General features: G+C 45.4%; 1 protein-coding gene across 1 annotated transcript in view; it reads right to left on the bottom strand.

Annotated features, from left to right (window-relative positions):
• LYPD1 (LY6/PLAUR domain containing 1) overlaps nt 1-23266 on the bottom strand; it is a 40064-nt gene that overhangs the window by 15222 nt on the left and 1576 nt on the right. Inside the window, exon 2 of the mRNA XM_032217156.1 lies at nt 22524-22661. Coding sequence (XP_032073047.1) covers nt 22524-22661 — 138 coding nt within the window. The remainder of the gene's footprint in view (nt 1-22523; nt 22662-23266) is intronic.

Below are 23266 nucleotides of genomic sequence, written 5' to 3'. Positions count from 1 at the left end.
AAAGTGTTGTGGCATTCCAGCTAAGCTTGTCTCGGCATTCGTTACTGGACGGATGGAGGACGGGGGGGGGGGGGGGTTCAGAACAGGTAAGGTCTAAATTATACTTCCTGCATTAAATATAAAAATTTACATCACCCAGGATGAATTATTTCATAACTGACTCAAAAACTCCAAGCACGCCTCTCCTGATACTCTCGCCCACAGTCCGGTGGAAACTCTGGTTGCTGCCTGGCACTCGGCAGCATCGGAGTCCCTTGACTGGATTGCGCCACTACGGCCGCTCTGAGGTGGCGGATCCCGGAGGCCTCCTTGGTTTACCGAGGAGCTCCGGGAGAGGAAGCGCCGGAGGAGACACCTAGAGCACCTATGGAGGTCCGATAAATCCGAATCGAACCAAGCACTCTTAACAACTTGCCACCTTGGTTGCGTCCGCTGAGTCTCGCCCAGCCGCCCTGTTTAGGATAACCCGTTCCCTCCTAAATAGGAGGGATATGGGGGACCCCTTGCAGGGTAGGGCTGAAGACTATGTCCAGTTCTTAGCGGACAAAGTTGCTCGGTTTCGGTCGGATTTGGACTTCACCTTTGCAGATCCAGCCGAGGCACAGGAGGATAATTTGGCAGACCATCGCTGGGTTGAGTTTCAGGATGTTGCCCCCGGGGACGTGGACAAGGCCATGAGAGCTGTGAGTGCCTCCACTTGTGTACTGGACCCGTGTCCCTCCTGGCTGGTTGCCAACAGCGGAGAGGTGACACGGGGCTGGATCCAGGCGGTTGTTACCGCCTCCCTTCGGGAGGGGCTCTTCCCCTCCGCACTTAAAGCAGCGGTGGTGAGACCCCTCCTGAAGAAACCATCTTTGGATCCAGACGTTCTTAACAATTATCGTCCAGTCTCCAACCTCCCCTTTGTTGGGAAGGTTGTTGAGAAGGTGGTGGCCTCCCAGCTTCAGCGGTCCTTGGAGGAAGCCAGTTACCTTGACCCATTCCAGTCCGGCTTCAGGCCTGGTTACAGCACAGAAACCGCTTTGGTTGCATTGACCGATGATCTCTGGAGAGCCAGGGATGGAGGCCATGCCTCCATCTTGGTTCTCCTTGACCTCTCGGCGGCTTTCGATACCATCGACCATGGTATCCTTCTGCGACGACTGCGGGAGGTGGGGGTGGGAGGCACTGTTTTGCAGTGGTTCTCCTCCTACCTCTTGGACAGGTCGCAGTCGGTGTTGGTTGGGGGGCAGAGATCGACCCCTAGGCCCCTAACATATGGGGTGCCACAGGGGTCGGTCCTGTCCCCCCTACTATTTAACATCTACATGAAACCACTGGGCGAGATCATTCGGAGGCACGGGATAAGATACCACCAATACGCGGACGATACCCAGTTGTATCTCTCCGCCCCGTGCCAACTCAATGAAGCGGTGGACGTGATGAGCCGGGGTCTTGAAGCCGTTAGAGACTGGATGAGGGCTAACAAGCTTGTACTCAACCCGGAAAAGACCGAGTGGCTGTTGTGTTTCCCTCCCAATAATTTGGCTAGTGTTCCATCACTCAGGCTGGGGGGCCAAGTATTATACCCCTCAGACAGGGTTCGCAACTTGGGAGTCCTCCTGGACCCACAGCTGACCTTTGATCACCATCTGTCGGCTGTGACCAGGGGGGCATTTGCCCAGGGTCGCCTGGTGCGCCAGTTGCGACCCTACCTGAACCGGGAGGCTCTCACAACAGTCACTCGTTCCCTTGTGACCTCTAGGCTGGAATACTGCAACGTGCTCTACATGGGGCTGCCCTTGAAGAGCATCCGGCGACTTCAGCTAGTCCAGAATGCGGCCGCGCGAGTGATTGTGGGTGCACCTCGGTTCGCCACATAACACCTATCCTCCGCGAGCTGCGCTGGCTACCTGTTGATCTCCGGGTGCGTTTCAAGGTGCTACTTACCACCTACAAAGCCCTTCATGGTAGTGGATCTCGGTACTTGAGAGACCGCCTCCTGCCAATTACCTCCTCGCGACCTATTAGATCTCACAGATTAGGCCTCCTCCGAGTTCCATCCGCCAGTCAGTGTCGACTGGCAACTACGCGAAGGAGAGCCTTTTCAGTAGTAGCTCCGACCCTTTGGAACGATCTCCCCGTGGAGATTCGTACCCTCACCACCCTCCAGACCTTCCGCACAGCCCTTAAAATCTGGCTATCCCGTCAGGCCTGGGGTTAAAGATTATAATCCGCCCCCACCCGAATGATGAATGTTGTTTCTATTTTTAATTATGTATTGTCTTTATACGTCATTGTGTGTATTCCCCTTCCCCATAAGTTGTAAGCCGCCCTGAGTCCCCTCAGGGAAAAGGGCGGCCTATAAATAAACTTATCTAAATCTAAATCTAAATCTCAGTCCCTCAATAATGAAGCCAATCAAAATACCTCAAAAACGTGCCTCACGACTGTGTGCCCAGAAAATATTTCTTTTCTTATCCTGCACTGCTTGGAATCTGGACATGGGTGAAAAATTCCCAAGGAGAGAGAAGGGCAAGGAACACAGTGGTGAAGGAGTTTCATCCTCTAGTATCAATGGAGTGAACAACCTCCTCTTATGAGGTGAGGAGGTTTAAGCACATGCAACTGAGAATAAAAATGGGAATAATGAATGAGAAAAAACTTAAAAGCAGTAGTAATAGCATTTCCCCAAAATATCAATAGGAGACATTATGACAAGAATAAGCATCAAGCACCCTCTAAACAACTATCTGAGTCAAGCAGGCTATAAATTTAAATAATATCTGGAATAAATACCCTTTGCCTGTAAGCAACACCAGATACCAAATAGGCTAAGTAATAGAAAATGAAAAAGTACTAAAGTACTCTGGGATTTAAGAATTCAAATGATATGCACTTGCCACATGACAACCAGAATTAATAGTTCTAGATAAAAATGATTTTTTTTTAAAACTCTGGGTAGTGGACTTGGGATTTCCTGGATATGGCAATATAGAAGAGAAAGAACTGAAGAAGCTCACAAAATATAAAAATCTGCAAACAGAATGACTGTGGTAAAAGAAAGCAAAAATAATACCAGAAGTAATAGGTGTTTTTGGGTGCAATCCTAAAACATCTGGAGCACCACTTGAAGACCATTGATATTGAAAAAACAACATCTTGCAAAATATAACTTGGAACAGCTTACATCCTTCGATGACACCTTTAATATCATCAAATGACAACATTAGTCTATCTCAGGTCCTTGAGAAGGACTCAATAGGTTGATAAAAATGCCAAATCCAGTCTGATCATCTATGTGACCAACCATAATAATGAAGCCAAAGGCAATTCTGATCTGCCATCTTCTCCCATTTCTTGGTTGAAGCAGCCTAAAACCTTGGAATGACATTTTATCCAAATTAGCACCGTGGTTAATTAATGCTAAGCAGGATTGAGCTCACTGCTAATTGAAAGTAATTCAGATTTTTATGAAAAAGGAGGCTGCTTAGCCCCAGAACAATTCTAATTTTATGCTATAAAATAAATCACGCAACTGAGATGGAATTCACAAGAGATACTACAGCGTATCACAGAACTTCAAAATACTTGCAGAGGGCAGACATAAATTCATGGTAGATCTTCCTTATATTATTATAGCCTATGCAGATAGTAACCTTCCAACATTATTTTTGGGGGATTGGGGAGGAGGCATTAATGCTCCCAGGTCTTTTTGACAATGTCATTAGCCTTAATAGAACTATAAAAATTCTGTCCTTTTGGTGCTTTGGGCTTCATGGTAGATGAGAGCATTCAGATCCTTGCCCAAGGATCCAAGCAGTAAAGTGGAAATGATTGCTACCGTTCAATCCACTTCTTCATAATAATATGCTTGGTCAGGAAAAGAGAGAGTAGTGTGTGTATCTTAGTAGGTCATTTGAAACTGTGATGGAGTTTATTCATTTATATGTGAAACTTGAGCCACAGTTTATTCACCTATAAGTTCAACATTGTGAACTATTCAGAAAGTGGCCTTCAGGCACCATATTCTATCACCATATATACCTTCAGAACAGATCCAAGAAATGGAAAATACATAAAAAGCTATTGTCCATAACCTGGTGAGAAATTAAAGTCATTCAGCCAGAAACGGTAACTTCCTTCACAATAACCCATCATTTTTTTTTGGGGGGGGGGGGGGAATGGGAGGTCATCCTTTTTGTTTTTGCTTAATCATAAACTACTTCGAGTCAACTTCTAGCTTAACACTGTTTTACTGTTTTTAAAAGTACTAAAAAGCAATTTATTGCAAACTCTCCATGGTTTCACCTTACCTAATGCACTTAATTTATCTCATCTTCTGCATCCTTTGTAGTGTTAAAGGCAACCATAAGATGGGAAGCAATTTATTAATAACAGAACATGCCCTACAGCTTGTTCAGTTACATCTGAAAACAGTTCCAGTATGGTAAGATACCTGGGGCTCTGAATTACAGCATATAGTGAAAATTAATAATATATACCATAGTTCTTTTATCCCCATTCAGTCCCTCAGCAGTGGAAAGGAGCTGAGTGCTTTAGACAGGAGACAGAAAATGTCCATGACTTTTTGGACAGGAAGGAATTTGTTAAATATCCATTGAAAGATACTATTAACTTTTACAATATTATTGACTATACACTCATAATTCATCTTGCTTGTGATTTCTGTAATCAATTAATTTTAAACATGGTATAAAAAAGGGCTACCCAATTTCTCCAAATAAATAATGTTAACATAAACAGAAGACTAATAAAAATTAGAATATATAAAATTTTCACTCAAGAAATAACATGCATGCTGCTTTCCTTATGATCCAATGCTTCTTTCTTTCCAATGCAAGCTTCAGTATTCAACAAATGCAGCAGTATCATTGCATATGCAGGGTGGGAAACTATATATAGAAATGTATGCTTCTCAAGGGTAAAATAAGGGTATGTTTCTTGACCAGTGATATATGCGTTTCTGGAAGCACTCAGGAGTAGCTAAGAGGGCATGCAATTTCACTCCTCAAATTAGGATAGAGCCATGAGAAACCAGAGGAGGAGAACAGAGGTGGCGGCACATGGAGAACGGGGTGCAATGGGATTGAAGGTGTCCCGATTCAAGTCTACCCTCCATTATGGAAAGTTATGTGAATAATTGGGGTCATTCTGTCAGGCCACCCTTACTATACATAGTCCTCACTTAACCACACTAATTGGGACCAGGAGATCTATCATTAAGCGATGTGGTCATAAGTTGAAAAAAAAACAGGATTTAGCAATTGTTGTTGTTAAGGAAGATCATACAGGTTAGTTAAATGAGGACCTTGCATGATTGACATATAATTTTCTGCTGGTTTTCCTGTTCACTTTACTTGCTAGAAGCCCGCAGGGAAGGTTGCAAATTTCAATCATGACATCATGGGATGCTATGATGTCATAATCACTACCAGGCACCAAGCACCAAATCACAAGTGCTGAAGCAACAGTTGCCCAGCAATGTAATAGGGTCAAATGGCTGCTTGAATGAATGGTTGTTAAATGAGGATCATTTGTATGCAGACTTTGGTTGTAAGGAAACACTGGAAAATGAAATGCCACATATACGCCCTGGAAGACAGACAGGAGAGCAATCAAATCATCTCAAACACCTCATTTTAACTGAGCATGCTGACACAAAGGAAACAAAAGACTTTAGCAGTTATGCCAGAGAATCTGGGATTGGAATAACTGCCTATTGGTTGGAGATTAGGAACAAAATAAAACAAAATATGTTAATGTACCCTGTTTTCCCAAAAATAAGCCCTCCCGGATAATTAGCCCAATCGGGCTTTTGAGCGCATGTGGTAAAATAATTCCTCCCCCGAAAATAAGCCCGCCCTGAAAATATTGCAACACAGCAGCAGCCATGAGGTGACCATGCTCACAGTATCCTGCACCTCAAAAATAATAAGACATCTTCAAAAATAAGGCCAAGCGCTTATTTTGGGGGGTCAAAAAAACAAGACCCTGTCTTATTTTCAGGGAAACATGGTAGTTAGTAGACCGGATTGCGCCACTACGGCCCCTCCGGGTCAGTGGATCCCGGAGACCTCCCTGGTTTACCGAGGAGCTCCGGGAGAAGAAACGCCGGAGGAGGTGCCTAGAGCACCAGTGGAGGTCCGATAGGTCCGAGGCGAACCGAGCACTCTTAACTACCTGCACCAAGGACTATGTCCGAGCACTAAGAACTGCAAAAAGATCATATATTTCAGCCTTGGTTGCGTCCGCCGAGTCACGCCCAGCCGCCCTGTTTAGGATAACCCGCTCCCTCCTCAATAGGAGGGAAGCGGGAGACCCCTTGCAGGGTAGGGCTGAGGATTATGCTCAATTCTTGGCGGACAAAGTAGCTCGGTTTCGATCGGACTTGGACTCCACCGCAGTAGATCCAGCTGAGACACAGGAGGATCACTTGCCATACCAGTTCTGGGTTGAGTTCCAGGACGTTGCCTCTGGGGATGTGGACAGGGCCATTCGAGCTGTAAGTGCCTCCACTTGTATTCTGGACCCGTGTCCCTCCTGGCTGGTTGCCAACTGCAGGGAGGTGACACATGGCTGGATCCAGGCGGTTGTCACCGCCTCCCTTCGGGAGGGGCACTTCCCCGCCGTACTTAAAACGGCGGTGGTGAGACCCCTCCTGAAGAAACCATCGTTAGATCCAGCCATTTTAAACAACTTTCGTCCTGTCTCCAACCTTCCCTTTATCGGGAAGGTTGTCGAGAAGGTGGTGGCCTTTCAGCTCCAACGGGCCTTGGAGGAAGCTAGCTATCTTGACCCCTTCCAGTCCGGCTTCAGACCTGGTTACAGCACAGAAACCGCTTTGGTCGCATTGACCGATGACCTCTGGAGGGCCAGAGATGGAGGCTATGCGTCCATCCTGGTTCTCCTTGACCTCTCAGCGGCTTTCGATACCATCGACCATGGTATCCTTCTGCGACGACTGCGAGAGGTGGGAGTGGGAGGCACTGTTTTGCGGTGGTTCTCCTCCTACCTCTCGGACAGGTCGCAGTCGGTGTTGGTCGGGGGGCAGAGATCGTCCCTGAGGCCCCTAACGTGTGGGGTGCCACAGGGTTCGGTCTTATCCCCCCTACTATTTAACATATACATGAAACCGCTGGGCGAGATCATTCGGAGGCACGGGATAAAATACCACCAATATGCGGACGATACGCAATTGTATCTGTCCGCCCCGTGCCAACTCAATGAAGCGGTGGACGTGATGAACCGGGGTCTGGAGGCCGTTAAGAACTGGATGAGTGCTAACAAACTGGTACTCAACCCGGACAAGACCGAGTGGCTGTTGTGCTTCCCCCCCAAGAATTTGGCTAATATACCAACGCTTAGGCTGGGGGGTCAAATTTTATACCCCTCAGATAGGGTCCGCAACTTAGGAGTCCTCCTGGACCCACAGCTGACTTTTGATCACCAGCTGTCAGCTGTGACCAGGGGGGCATTTGCCCAGGTTCGCCTGGTCCGCCAGTTGCGGCCCTACCTAGACCGGGGGGCTCTCACAACAGTCACTCGAGCCCTTGTGATCTCTAGACTGGAATACTGCAATGGGCTCTACATGGGGTTGCCCTTGAAGTGCATCCGGCGACTGCAGCTAGTCCAGAATGCAGCCGCGCGAGTGATAGTGGGCGCACCGCGGTTCGCCCACGTTACACCTGTCCTCCGCGAGCTGCACTGGCTACCTGTTGGTCTCCGGGTGCGCTTCAGGGTACTGATGACCACCTTTAAAGCACTCCATGGTAGTGGATCTGAGTACTTGAGAGACCGCCTTCTGCCGATTACTTCCCTAAATCGACCAATTAGATCGCACAGACTGGGCCTCCTCCGAATCCCATCTGCCAGTCAATGCCGACTGGCGACCACACGGAGGAGAGCCTTTTCTGTTGCTGCTCCGACCCTGTGGAACGAGCTCCCCATGGAGATCCGTACCCTCACCACTATCCAGACCTTCCGCGCAGCCCTCAAGATCTGGCTCTCCCAGCAGGCCTGGGGATAGGCTTCCAATTCACCCGCCCGAGTGTTTGATTGTTGAATGAAAGTTGTGTTTTACTATTTTTTCTTTGTTCACATATTGTTTTGTTTTTGACCTTGCACCCCCCCTCCCCCCCCCTGTGGTTGTAAGCCGCCCTGAGTCCCCTCAGGGAAAAGGGCGGCATATAAATCCCAATAAACTAAACTAAACTAAACTAAACTACCTTTCATTATTAGAATGTGTTTTGTTATTATTGTTGGAAACAGCAGCAAATTCTGGTTAAGTCTCATAGATAGTTTGAACAATTTGGGCAGACTGTCAACAGTATGACTATGGCTTTGTAGATGGCCTTCAAATGTAACTTGATGAATGTTAATAGCCAAATGGCTACAAACTTTTCTGAAAAAGTGGGTTTTCTTTTTAGTTTGGTGAGAAGGTTAAATTTAATGCAGCAACTTTAAATAAAAGGATGTGAGAGATTATGATTAGGTAGATTTATAGCTCACATTTTACTGAAGGTGGTTTACTTTGGTATCTCCATTTCTGTTATCAAAACAGCAACTTTATAGGTTGGGCTGAATGTAATTGCACCAGGCAGTTTTCATGACTGCGGTTGGACTTGGAAACAGGGTCTGTTTCAAAACTTCACTCCCTCCATCACATTCATTTTCCTGACAAATCAACCAAGCGTCATTTGGGCTAGCAAAAATTCATTTGTTATTAATTATGGATAATTATTACATTTGGAAATTTTCAGACCTTTGTTTCCTAAAACAATAGCTCTGGTTTCCCAACATGTTATTTGTAGGACATAACTGTTCATACATAATTATAATTGAAGCATTTTTTGCAAATTGAAAATGATGACTAAAACTAAATTTAGAACATTGTGTTTACATATTGAAAGAAGAAAATGTCAATTGATTTTTATTAGGAAAAAAAGAATTCAGGCATATAGCCCCATTTTCTACAACAGAATGTCTGCAACCCAAATCTACTCATAAAACCTACCAAAGCCATTAGCTCACCAGGCTCTTTAGCTTAAAATAAAACATTATTATTTTTAAAGGAAGTAAATGCACTATCCTTCATCAGTGTCTTTATTTTCAAGAATGCCTTCAGGTCACAGAAGCTTTTTAAAGATCATACAAACAATGGACCACCTCAACTCAATGCTTTCTTTGAATACCATGAATCTCTTTCATTTAGAGAACTTCTGGAAAACTACAAGACCCTTCTGAGAACAACTCTATCAGTATTGTCTGAAAGGAAAAGTGAACATACACAGTGGTGCCTGGAATAATCTATTCCTAGAATGTTAAGCTTTGTATTTATCTTAAATGGGTTTTTTCAATTCTCCTGATTTTTAAATTTAATCAATGTATTGGTGTAAGATGAACTAAGTTTATAAAAATGGTATTAAATGATAGCTTGAACAATTGCAGTAGAAAATGTAAGAATGCAGTCTTAAAACCCCACTGTAAATGTTTAGAAATATTTCTAAAAGCTCCTTTCTATGATGTCCCGAGATATGCTCTGATCACCCCCTCATTTCCATATACAAGGGCCACACAGCTAAATGTTAATTATTTTTAAGGGATGCTACATTCAAATATCACATGGCCAAATACCTTCACCAAGTTACAAGACTACACAAAACTTTTAATTAGGTATGCTGTTTTATTTTCTTATTATTTTTCTCTTCCCCAATAACAAAATTGCTGAAGCTTCTTCGATGAGAAGCAAAACGTCTTCAAAGAAAAAATAAAACAAAACAGAAAGTCCAGCTGCTTCTTGAAAAAGCATCTTTGGGACAACAAATTACTCTGTTAAATTGTCCTTTTTATTGCACTGTTTTTATTGTAAAGGCCTATCAAAGACCGTAATAAAGATACTCAATTTGATTAATTCTGAAAGCTATTTATTTAAATCAGTTTGTCTTCTATAAATGAAACTGGGGTGAGAATCCAAGAACAGCAGTAGAATGTCATCCAGCTTAATCACTACTGCACAATATCTTTATACTAGAAATAAGCAACCTGATGCTATGCTGTCCACTGTGCCTGAGGACACTTCCCTTGATGCCATCCACTTCTCGTCCCTTTAACTTGATTTCTAAAGATTGATAAGAGCATTTTTTGTTACACTTAAATGAGGAACTGTCGTGAGTGAAGATGAAGCACTAGCTTTTACCATCAAGTTTGTTTTCCATGTACCTGGCATTTTAGAAGACAGAACATTGACTACAGTATAATATTTTGCTTTGAAATGTTCTCAGCTAACTTACACACACACACACACACACACACACACAAACTCCTAAATGGGAAACAATATCAGTAGTAAGCAGGTCTCGCACTCATGGCCTATGTGCCACAGGTGTCCTTCCACGTCATTTTCTATGGCATGGTGGTTAAAGGCACCTTGATTCTGCATATGGCAAGAAAAAAAGCTGCTGGAGATGGGTTGGTAGGTTGCCAGTCTCAGCCAGCCCTGGCTCTTCTTTGGGCTGAAGAGGTCATGGTGCCAGAGCCAGGCAAAGCACACACTGCATTCTTGGTCCTGTACTGGCATAATTTCACAGGTGGGGCTGGGATCTGCTTCCTTACCACAACTCCTATCTACTGTGTTGTGTGACTTTAGGATGTCAAGATAGCTCTACCCCACAGCAAAGAAATTAGCTGGAGAATGGAGTCTGCTCCTATTTCTCTTTTAGGCTAGTCACAGTCAGGGTCTGCCTTGGACTGGTGTAAAAGGCTCTCCTTGGCAGTGCAGCTTTGCTATCTGATATAAATGATTTGAAGACATGCTGTGATGTTCTTCATTTTTGACACGCTGGAGGCTTCTGGGGTTGGACATTAGGGATTTCAGTGCTGTAGCCCTCAGGCTCGTCTTTATCAGATGCTTGTGACAATTTGAGTTTGAGACTTAAATACATGGATGGTTTATTATTTACCATACAAGCATACTCACCATGTTTTCACAATTGTATATGCATGTGTCCACCTGCCTATCCCTGTGCTTTACTGTATTAAGGTGCATTAGTTGTCCACAAATTAACACTCAAATGCCTAAAATGTCAGGTTTCTCAAAAGAAATCTTGAACTGGGATGGGAGGGAGAGAAATTGAGATTTATAATAAACATATAAAATAAATCATGAGTGGAATTGTAGGATTGGAGCTGTGCTGTAGTTTAAAAACAGGAGTTTGAATCAGACACCGCCGTTTAAAAAAATAAACACAATGTAAGCTTTTGTGAAATATAACTACCAGAATTTCCTTTTGATTTCAGGACTAAAAAGACTCAATTATAAAGAATTCCTTCACAGGTACAAAATATACCTGTAGGTGAAACCTGGCTCAAAAACAGTAACTATAGGGGGGACCTTGGAGTCCTAGTGGATGATCACTTAAATACAAGCCAGCAGTGTGTGGCAACAGCCAAAAATGCTAACTCAATATTTGGTTGTATAAACAGAGGCATAGAATCAAAATCACATAAAGTATTAGTATGCTATATCATAGCAAGGCCAGAATACTGGCCTAGACCTAGAATACTGCATACGGTTTTGCTCACCACATTAAAAAAAAAGACGTTGAGACTTTGGAAAAAGTGTAAAGAAGAGCAACTAAGAGGATTAAAGGCCTGGAGACTAAAACATATGAAGAATGGTTGCAGGATTTCGGATTGGCTAGTCTAGAGAAAAGGACTAGGGAGGACAATTATAGCAGTATTCCAGTATTTGAGAGGCTACCACAAAGAAGAATGGGCCAACTTATTTATCAAAGTACTTGTAGGCAGGACAAGAAACAATGGATAGAAACTAATCAAGGAGAAAAGCAACCTGGAACTAAGGAAAAACTTCCGAACAGTGAGGGCAATTAACAAGTGGAACAGCTTGCCTCCAGAAGTTGTAGGTGTTCATTACTGGAGGTTTTTGTCTGAAATGATATATTTTGCATCTTGGAGCGAAGGGAAGGGACGCGACAAGCGGGTATGCAAAGCAACCTTTATTGAGAACAGAGTGACTACGATTCAACGTGGCGTGGTTCGCGCCAAACATTTATACCCCCGGGTTTGAACGAGGAGCCAATGGGGCGTCGAGTAGCTCGACCAATCGGGGCGAGGATTGAACCGGCTCCGCCCGGGAACCAATCAGAAGGGGAGTCCTTTATCCCCGCGCTTGTATTTCCCGCGCTAGTATTCAACACCCCTCCCCCCCTAGTCAAAGAGTCCCTTTAGGAAGGGCAAACATAGTCTTGTAAGTAGGTGGGACGGCGACGTTCTCGTCCCGACCTTCGTAGCTCCCCGGCGGTTGTCGATGGGGGGGGAACCGCCGGTGGAGGTGTGCCTGTGGCGGGGCGGTGGATCTGCGACGCGGCCTCGTGAGATGGCGCTGGCCCCGGGCCCCGTGTCCAATGTCCATTTGTCCGGGGTGGCGTCTCCGTGGCAACAGGGGTGTCCGACAGTGGCTCCGCGCAGTCTGGTTGGGGTGTAGGTTCAGAGTCTCGATAAGGGCTTCGAGGAAGGGAGTAGCCGGGTGAGGCGCGTCTGTCCGAAAAGTTCGTATCGGCTTGTCCCCCGTTCCCCGGGTAGAGGCGGTCCGTTTGGGGGAAGGTCATCGAGGGTGGCCCGTGCTGAGAGTGGGTGTCTGAGATGCTCGGGCCGTCTGTTTCCGTGGGGAGGCGTCGCCTTAACTGGTCCACGTGGCGCCTCCATTGTGTTCCGTCGGCCAGACCGACCCTGAAGGAACAGGGGCCGGTCAGAGCTGTGATGGTTGCGGGAACCCACCGTGGATCCCCCGAAAAGGAGCGGGCCCATACAGGATCCCCTAACTTAAACGCGTGGGAAGGGAGGGCCCCCAGGTTGCTCGGCAGATCCCCTGCGTAAAGTGGATGGAGCCTGTCTAGGGAGGTTCGCAATCTCCTACCCATCAAGAGCTCCGCGGGGCTTTTATTAGTCGTTGGGCAGGGTATGGAGTGCTGGCTCAAGAGGTAAGCTGCCACTCTTTCTTGCCAGTCGCCCTGGTCCATGCGGCCTAAGGCTTCTTTGGCCGAGCGAACTGCGCGCTCCGCCCGGCCGTTACTAGCTGGGTGATAAGGGGCTGTGGCTGCGTGCCTGATTCCTTGTTCTGCCAGGAATTCTTGGAACGTGGTGGAGGTAAACTGGGGCCCATTATCTGAGACTATCACATCCGGTAACCCATGGGTGGCGAACATCTTACGAAGGGCCCTCACTGTACTCTCTGCTGTGGTGGAGGTCATGATTACCAGCTCCACCCACTTGGAGTAAGCATCGACTACTATCATGAAGTTTCGGCCGTGGAAGGGGCCGGCGAAGTCAATGTGTAAACGGGACCATGGGCCTCTAGGGATTTCCCACTCCCGGGGTGCGGCTGTGGGGGGATTCGGCCTAGAGTTTTGGCAGATCCTGCAGCGGCCTACGTAGTCTGCAATTTCCGAATCTAGCAAGGGCCACCACACATAGCTACGGGCTAAGGCTTTCATTCGCGCTATGCCTGGGTGGTTTTTGTGGAGTGCGGGCAGGATTCGTGCCCGCAGGGCTGTGGGGATCACTACCCTATCCCCCCAGACAAGACAACCCCCGTGTATGGCGAGTTCTGCTTGTCGTGCTTTAAATGGTCGGAATCCTTCCGCTACCTTTTCCGTGGGCCAACCCCTCAAGACCCATGAAGCTACTTGGGATAGGACGGGGTCAGCCTTGGTGCAAGCTGCGACGTCCGCGGCAGAGACGGGGAGGTCGGATTCGGCGATGGACAAAATAGAGAGAGCGGGCACGTGGGCAGTGTCCGTCTCTGGCAAGGGGCAGCGGCTCAGGGCGTCTGCGTGCCCTAGCTGCTTACCCGGACGGTATAACAGCGTATACGAATACGCCGTTAGGAACTCCGTCCAGCGTGTCATGCGGGGAGACAAAATGGGGGGGGGTTGGCTTGTCGCCTGCCAGTAGCCCCAGGAGTGGCTTGTGATCCGTGACAAGGGTGAAATTCCTACCATAGAGGTAGTCATGGAACCGCTTAATGCCGGATACTGCAGCCAGGGCTTCTTTATCGATTTGGCTGTAGTTCCGCTCCGTGGAGGAGAGTGTCCGGGAATAGAAGGCTATGGGGGCCTCTGAGCCGTTCGGGAGGGCATGGCTCAGGACCGCCCCTATGCCATAGGGAGAGGCGTCGCAAGTCAGAACTAGGGGCATCCTATCGCTATATTGAATTAGTACTGCCGATGAGGTCAAAATGTCTTTTATAGCCGCGAACGCGTGCGCTTCACGGCTACCCCATTGCCAGGCCGCTGACCGGTCAAGCAGTCGGTGTAGCGGCTCAGCTAGCGACGCCTTGTGGGGAATAAACGGGGCGTAGAAATTTAAAAGCCCCAGGAACGCCTGCAATTCCGCTCTAGAGGTGGGTGCAGGTGCGTTTTTGATGGCGGCAACTTTGGAAGGAGTGGGGTGGATGCCTTGGGCATCAATGAGGAACCCCAAGAATTCTACTTTGGGAACAGCAATTTCGCATTTGCTGCGCTTTAGTTTCAGTCCTGCCTCCCTAAAACGTGTGAGGACCTCCCGCAGTATTTTCAGGAGTTCCGAGTGGCTGGGGGCTGCGACCAGGACGTCATCGAAGTAGGGCACGACGCCTGGGAGGCCGTGGAGCAACCGCTCCATGAGGCTCTGGAAAATCCCCGGGGCAACCGAAATGCCGAATTGGAGGCGGCGGCAGCGGAAGGCCCCGCGGTGGGTGACGATGGTCTGGGCTGTAGCCGCATCGTCGTCTACGGGAAGCTGCTGGTAGGCCTGTGCCATATCTAGCTTGGCGAAAATGCGGCCTTGCCCTAAGGAGTGGAGTAGGTGTTGCACTACGGGGACCGGATATGGATTTGCCTGCAGGGCCAAATTGATGGTCGACTTATAGTCGGCACATATTCTCACCGATCCGTCGGGTTTGACCGGGAGGACTATGGGGGTTTCCCAACGGGCGTGATCTACGGGCTCGATTACCCCTTGCTCTATGAGCTTATCAAGTTCAGCGTCTACCTTTGCCCTCAATGCGAAGGGGACCCTGCGTGCCTTCAGCCTAATGGGAGCGACCTGGGGATCGAGGCAGAGGGAAATGGGGGTGCCCTTATAACAGCCCAATTTCCCATCGAACACATCTGCGAACTCGTCTAGAACGCTATCTACGGTGAGGGGAACTACCCTGTGCACCCCCTCTATGGTGAGGCCCAAGGCGGGAAACCAATCCAACCCCAGAAGGGCGGGCAGATCGTTCCTGACGATTAGAACTGGGAGTTTCCCCTTAAAATCTCCGTATTCCACTCGGATGTGGAATATTCCTGCCGTGGGAATCCCATTTCCCTGATAGTCTAGGAGGGAGACCCCGACGGGGCGCAATTTGCTCTGGGGAACCCCGGGACAAAGGCGGGAAAACAGGGCCCAAGATAGGAGAGAACGGGAAGACCCGGAGTCCACCTCCATTCTACAAAGCTGACCTTCGAGTCGGACGGCGGTGCTGATTTTGCGATCGCCGGCGGGAACGTGGGAAGCCTGGTAGACCACGCAGTCGGCGCTGGAGGGCTGGTAGGTTGAGTGGCAGTCCTCAGCTCGCCTCGCAGGACGTGGCTGTTGGCGGCGTTGCGGTGCCTGGCGCTGGTCGCTGGGCTGCATGAACGATGGGGCTGGCACGAGAGCCCGGCAGACCCTGGCGAGGTGTCCTTCTCCTCGGCAGCGGCGGCAGACGGCAGAACGGAACGGGCAGGATGCGCGGCTGTGGCGGCCGCCGCATCCGCGGCAAGGTGCGTTTGAGACTGGCTGAGCTGGCGTCGGTGGTTGCTGGTGTGGCTTCCGCTTCGGCTGCGTCCTCATTTGTCCGACGGTTTCCTCCTCCTCGTCTTCAGCAGGAGAGAGGTCGTCGACGAGGTTCGTCTGGGTGGAAGGCCCCGCGGCGGTTTGTGCGGGGGTTTTCAGCTGGAGGCGTTCGATGTCGGCCGTGGATTGTTCGGAGAGCTCCGCTGCTCGCGCGGTCTCCACGGCTTGCACCAAGGTGATTTTGTGGTTCCGGAGCATGCGGCTGCGCAAATGTGCGTCGCGGACCCCGCATACAAACTCCTCTACCAGGTTCTCCTCCAGGTCTGCAAAATCGCACTGGGCGGCCACGGTGCGCAAAGCCTCTAGGAACTGGCTGATGGATTCGTTGGGCTTCTGCACTCGGCGGCGGAAGGTGAAGCGGCGTGCGATCAGAGAGGGTGAGGGAGTAGTAGGTTCCTCAGCCTGGACATCAGCTCGTCCCACCCAAGTTTGTAGGCTGGCCTCGGGGCGGCCAGGGCTCTCGCAGAGGCGAACATGGAAGGCTCACAGCAAGACAAGAAGAAACTGCATTTCTCCTCGTCGGTCTGTGCCTGGTTCCTCGATGCGATTAGGTAGCACTCGAAACGCTCCATGAAGCCGTCCCATGATTCTCCGGCAGATCCGAATGGCGCGAAAGGAGGAAGCGCTGATGCCATCGTGGTGTGGAGCCAGAGAGGGGGAGGAAGAGGGCGGAGAAATTTTTTGCGTTCGCTGCCGGAGTTCTCAGCCTGAGATAGCGTTCGTGCTGATTCAGACGCGGTGGCAGCTGACTCGTTCTCCTCCGTGGTCGCGGGAATCGGTATCCCACCTTCGTCGCCAGTTTTGCATCTTGGAGCGAAGGGAAGGGACGCGACAAGCGGGTATGCAACAGCAACCTTTATTGAGAACAGAGTGACTACGATTCAACGTGGCGTGGTTCGCGCCAAACATTTATACCCCCGGGTTTGAACGAGGAGCCAATGGGGCGTCGAGTAGCTCGACCAATCGGGGCGAGGATTGAACCGGCTCCGCCCGGGAACCAATCAGAAGGGGAGTCCTTTATCCCCGCGCTTGTATTTCCCGCGCTAGTATTCAACAATATAGGATCTCCAGCTTGAGCAGCGGGCTGGACTAGAAGACCTCCAAGATCCCTTATCTCTTTCTCACTGTTTGTATTCTGGCCACAACTGGCTATGCTGTTGGATCCAGCTACATCATACAATAATTTCTGGTCTATATCCCTCTGAGCTTGTGGTCAAATCTTGATTGTTGAAAGTCAATCTTAATTTTTGAACAAGTAGTTTATGCCACATTTTTGTTCCTTAAGTATTACATACCATTTGTTAAGTGATTTTTGCCCCAGTTTACAAACTTTCTTGCCACAGTTGTTAAATGAATCACTGCAGTTATTAAGTTAGTAACATGGCTGTTAAGTGAATCTGGCTTTCCCATTGACTTTACTTGTCAGAAGGTCACAAAAGGTGATCACATGACACTGCAATATCATAAATATGAGTCAGTTTACCAAGCATCTGAATTTTGATCATGTGACATAGGGATGCTGCAATTGTCATGTGAAAAACTGGCATACATCACTCTTTTCAGTGTTGTTGTAACTCCGAACAGTCACTAAATGGACTATTGAAAGTTGAGGACTACCTGCACTGCTTTAGCTTTTGTTAAAGCTATATAAATCTTGCTTAAAAATCTGTAGAACTATCATTATTCATTTTAACAATTGCCATCTGACTTTTAAAAATTACATGATTGCTACTAATGTATAAATACTTTAATTTAACATCAAAAGAAGTTATTCTTTCTCTTATGGAGGAAAGAGATAGCAATAGCAATAGCAGATTTTTATATACCGCTTCATAGGGCTTTCAGCCCTCTCTAAGCGGTTTACAGAGTCAGCATATTGCCCCCAACAACAATCTGGGTCCTCATTTTACCCACCTCGGAAGGATGGAAGGCTGAGTCAACCCTGAGCCGGTGAGATTTGAACCGCTGAACTGCTGATCTAGCAGTCAGCCTGCAGTGCTGCATTTAACCACTGCGCCACCTTGGCTCTTACACAGATGTGTGTAATCTGTTACTGATTTGGACTAAATATAGTCTTAGAATGTTGCATTTTATATCTAAGATAAGCTTTAAAATAATGTTTAAAATGACAGATTTTATTTAGTATATAAAAAATAGAATTTGGTTCTCTAACCCAGTGGTCCCCAACCTTTTTATCGCCGCAGACCAGTCAGCCTTTGATAATTTTACCGTGGCCCGCTGAGCGCGCGCAGGGATGGGGGGCGTTGTTTTAAATCCACCTTCCCAATTCAACACCTGAATCATATCCCACCTTCCATTTTGTATGTAGATTTTAAGGAATAAACAGCTGAATTAATCAAGGTCAAAGATAAAAAGAGCAAGGGCAAAATTAAATAAGCCAGAGGATAGCAATGTAAAAAGAATACAGTATTAAGGAGAGAAAGGAGAAGAAAAAACCTCGCTTCTGCTGAGGTCAGGGAAATGTTTGATACTGATTTGGCTGGGTAAGAGTCCAAGAGTCCATATCGCCAATAACTACGTGTGGGGGGAAAGGAAATGTGTTTTGTGAGGAAGAGAAAGAGCGCGTTTCACCGATGCCCGTTGGCGAAATTTTGGAAGAGAGGCAAGAGACTTCAGGCACCGAGCCCCCACCCCTGGCTGCGGCAACTGGAGCAGGCGGGAGGCAGGGAAGGGGTGGGCAAGACCGCCGCTTTTCCACCGTGCGCTGCAATAGCGGCAGCGGCGGCCTGAATCTGGCGACTGCCCCTCACCACCTCAGGTGGCGCTCATACCCTCCCCTTTCCTGTGCTACCGTTAGACTCCTCTCAGCCCCCCACCCACGCCCGCGGAGGGCGCACGCGTGCCAAAATCGCGCACCCTCCATCTCCCCTCAAAAGACCCCCCCCGCCCTCGGCTGCCCGACGTTCTCTCTCTCTCTCTCTCTCTACCTCTCCCGCCGTTCCTTCTCACAAGCCAAGGCCGGGCGGGGAAGCGCCGTCTCCGTCCCGGGCGCGCCGCCCCTCCCTGGGCAACTCGGAGACGACTGAGCCGAGGAGGACAGCGAGAAAAAGAAGAGAGCGGCCAGCAACGACCACCAGGGAAGCCGCCAGGGCCTCCAAGGGCTCCGCTTCCAGCGCATGGTCCGCCCCCTCCTCACCTCGCTTCCAGGCGAGCCGACTGAGGCGAGAAAGGAGAAAGAGGCAGAGGCGTTCACTGAGGGGACGGCTGACTCGGGGAGGGGGCGGAGGTGGTGTAGTAGCGGGGGATTCTTCCTCCTCGCCTCACTTGTTCCTGTGCTTCTGCGCAGCTCCCCCCCTCCGGCAACGGCGCTGCATGAGTGAAGAGTCGGTCGTTGCATGGCCCCCGGCCGCTGCGCGGCCCGGTGCCAGGTACTCCATGGCCCGGCACCGGTCCGCGGACCGGGGGTTGGGGACCACTGCTCTAACCACTTAAAGAAATTGGGAAAATGGAATAGCAATATTACAAAGTTTTGTACTGTATAAACTGAGGTAATAATCAAGATACAGAAGCTTCCTTATCCAATGAAAATCAGCAATCAGATCTTTAGTATTAACTAAATGTAAAAGTTGAATTAAAAATGGTTATTTTAAATAAATGCTGTTAAAGAGAATGTGATATTTTATTCTGCACACATTTTAAATCTAAACAAATTCAATATTATCCCAAGTAAAAGACAGATAAACTCTGTATATCTACTCTGAAATAAGTCCTCCGAGTTCAATGTATGTACTGCCAGTTAAATTTGTAAATGTGTCTGGCAAACATAATTTTATCGCACAGTAGTTTTGTTGAAATCTAATCACTTTTCTATTACTCATAATTGTGCCAAATTCTGGGCATCAGCATATAAAATGTGACTGGGATTGATATCTAGTAAGTGTTAATTAAGAGCCAGTTTGATATAGCAGTTTAGCCATCAGGCTAGAAACTGGAAGACTGTCAGTTCAGGTTCTACCTTAGGCATAAGGCCAGCTGAGTGACCTTGGACCAGTCACTTTCTTTCAGCCCTAGGAAAGAAACGATGGCAAATTACTTCCAAAATCTTGCCAAGAAAGCTGCAAAGACTAGTGTAGGCAATGTCTGAGAATTAGACACAATGGAATAGAGGACAAAATAGTTAATGGGGTTAGAAACATGCTATATTTGTGTTTCTATCTTAGTACCTAGTGTTATTATATACTTCTTTAAAGTTACCTAACAGCTAATGTTTTAATTTGTGTTAATGTTATCCCACATTAGGATTAGAGCAATGCCAGGTTATTTAAGCTAAACAAGTTTTAGTAAATATTGAAGGAATGAGATATAAAGATAAAATATTACAATTATTATTAGTTAGCATTATTATTTTATTATACAAAAGATATAACAAATAGATTTTAAACTCATACAATTACTTATTTGGAGATTTTAGTTTATAATATTTTATGATTTACATGTTTAATATTAACCCCTAACATTACAAATATAAAATCATTGAACTTTTATTCTATGTTGGTCAAAAAATGGAAGAAATAAATTAATACTTTCATATCAAATTAAGGCCAAACGTTGATTGTTTCGCTAGTCCAAATTATTTGTTAAAGACATTAAAGAGAAGCTAAATCTACTGAGTAAATGAATTTTCTTTGTGTAATATACTACTTTAATAGGACTAAAATGGCTTAAAATCAGAATAGGTTTGTTTCTCCTGCTGATTTACTGATAAATTTGAATAAATAACTCATTCAAAATAATATTTTATGAAATAAAAGCTGCACAATATAACTGTCAAAATAAGTTCTAATGTTAAGTGAATTAGTTTGGTAAATCCCAAAAGAAAAAAGGAAAAAGTAATTAACAATGTTCCTTTTCTGTGGAAAATATTACAAATAATTTAACTAGAATTGGAAAGACACACTATTTTCAATTTAAAAGTTTGAAGGGTCAGTTAAAATAGTTCTAACTTTGAAATTAAAATTATCATAGTAATTTAAGTAGCTTGAAAATTCATTTGTAAACCTTATTTTTAAAATGTAGAAGAATATAGACTTCCAAAAAAGGTTTAAGCAACACAATTCAAGATAAAGGACTTTTGCTGACACACATTTTATGCATTGGTAACATTAAAAGACGATTAATATAATTCCTGGAAGGCTGTTAGAATTTAAAATTGTAACTTGTGGTAAAATGGCATGGTCCAAAAGAGCAATATTACAAATAATATAATGAAAAGTAGCATTTCAACATTTCAATGGGGTGGAGGGGGGATTTTGCAAAGATTTCTTTTAATATCTTTAGGCCATTATTAATTTAATCTTTCTTTTTAATTAATTGATTTAGGAACAAAATGTGTATTTTAGATATGTATTCAAACTTGAAATAAATTCTAAAAATACACCAAAATCATATGGCTCAGTTAAAATTCAATACAGATGGAAATACATTAAAAGGATTAATTAAAAATGTTCTGAAACTTTTTGCTTGAACTCAGTACTTTGTTCCCTTCATTTTCAGAGATTTATAAACATGGCCTGACCTCCACTTCATTCTTTGGAACAAGTCAAATCTCAATTGCATATACTGATGATAAGCAATTGTCTGGCCTATACAGTTGTCAAGTACTTTGACACTACTGGCATGTACTGTTCTTTGATGAATCTACAGGAATTTCAATTCCCTTTCATTTTTACAAGTTAAGCAAACTATTATGAAAAAATATAAAGTTTAGTAATTGTTATGGCATTGTATTTCAAGAAAATCTTGCTCTAATTATAATATATGATTGATTAATTGTTGTGGTACTTTTTTAACAGGAACAACTACAATTGTATTTATTTATATCATTATCAGATTTATTGCAAAACTATCATCATATGAATCCACTGCTAGAGCAATAAGCATAAACAAATTACTTGGCAACTGTATTGTAGGCTGCCATTCTGATATTATTCTCCAAGGTCAATCACACAGATTATTCTACATGTATGCAATTATCTTGCTTTAATAAACCTGATCTCATTTTGGAAGTTCAAATGAGACTGCGTGAATGAAGAAGCAGTTACATTTTGACTTTTATATATATTTCCTATCTTTGGAAAGAAGAACTACTATAAACCAGCCTGTTTCTTTCCAATGTACAATCCAAAAATTCTCTGATGTATATAAAATGCAAATATTTTATCCATTATTTCTGTAAAGTTGTTTACCTTTTGGGGGAAATCCTAAAGTAATTTTTTTTTTGTAGTCTCACTTTAATTATCAGCTCAATTTCCCTGCCTAGATCAAACATCAAGTCTCATGAATTGCTGGAGTAAATAAAAAGAGCTACTAATTCAGTACATTTTCTTCTAACAAAGGCTTTGTAATTATTTGTACTATGATGAGATTAAATGAATTTGTTATTCCTTTCCTACTATTTTGTATTGTATTGTTTTACTAAAGTAATTTCAGTGTTATTACCCAGTTATGTACTTTAGAGAAAGTGAAAGGTGTAGTCTATATATTTAGATCAAATTACATTATTTATAAAGATATGCTTGAATTCCCCAAATAACTCATATTCTCTAAATATGAATTCAATGAAAAAGAAAATACAGTGATGACTGACCATTATAAGCATTGATTAGTACAATTTACCTTACCTGAACTTTTTTCCATCACTTCCTTCTGACACATGTCTTGGACATTCACAGTACAATTCACAATGAACTCTGGCGCTGAGCAGTCATTATTTAGCTGAAATTCCTCACACTGATAACACTGTATTTGCAAAGCAAATCCTAAAGTAGAAAATTTCATAGACATATAGCATAAGTTTTAACAAATTCTAATGCTACATTGCAATCAACTTGACTTATGGATAATAACTGCTTAAAGATTGTATGATTTGCCAAGTTTTCCTTCTCCCTTTTTTAAAAAATGTGTTTTTTAAAAACGGTTGTCAATGCCCACACTCCCACATATTAAGTGATTCTTGCATTTGGGTCTGCCCCCCCCTTCCCTTCAGCTAAGGCCTTGGCCTTTTGCAAATACTGACCACATACAGAATGTGATTTCTTCACCATTTTTTTCTGCTTCTAAGTTTTCATAACCACAGGGCTCTGCATCAGCTTAAATTGTATCCAGCAGGGGGCAGAATGAACAATAAGGACATGTAACAAAATTGATTTGTTTTGCTCACCAATTCTCCTCTCCTCCCCTTAATTGTTTTTTTTAAGCGCTATGCTTTAAAAAAGCAAACGAACAGTGCTGGGGGCAGAGTGGACCAGGGAGCACTGTTCTTAATTTATGCGCTCCAGAGTTTTTCCGTGCGAAAGGATCTACTTAACTAATTAATTGCAAATGATTTAATTACTATTTTGCCATGCACAATTACAGCTGCAAA

Source organism: Thamnophis elegans, chromosome 1, assembly GCF_009769535.1.
Source record: "Thamnophis elegans isolate rThaEle1 chromosome 1, rThaEle1.pri, whole genome shotgun sequence".
Classification (NCBI taxonomy): domain Eukaryota; kingdom Metazoa; phylum Chordata; class Lepidosauria; order Squamata; family Colubridae; genus Thamnophis; species Thamnophis elegans.
The sequence above is the reverse complement of the archived record's forward strand: the minus strand, read 5'-3'. Positions and strand labels throughout refer to the sequence as shown.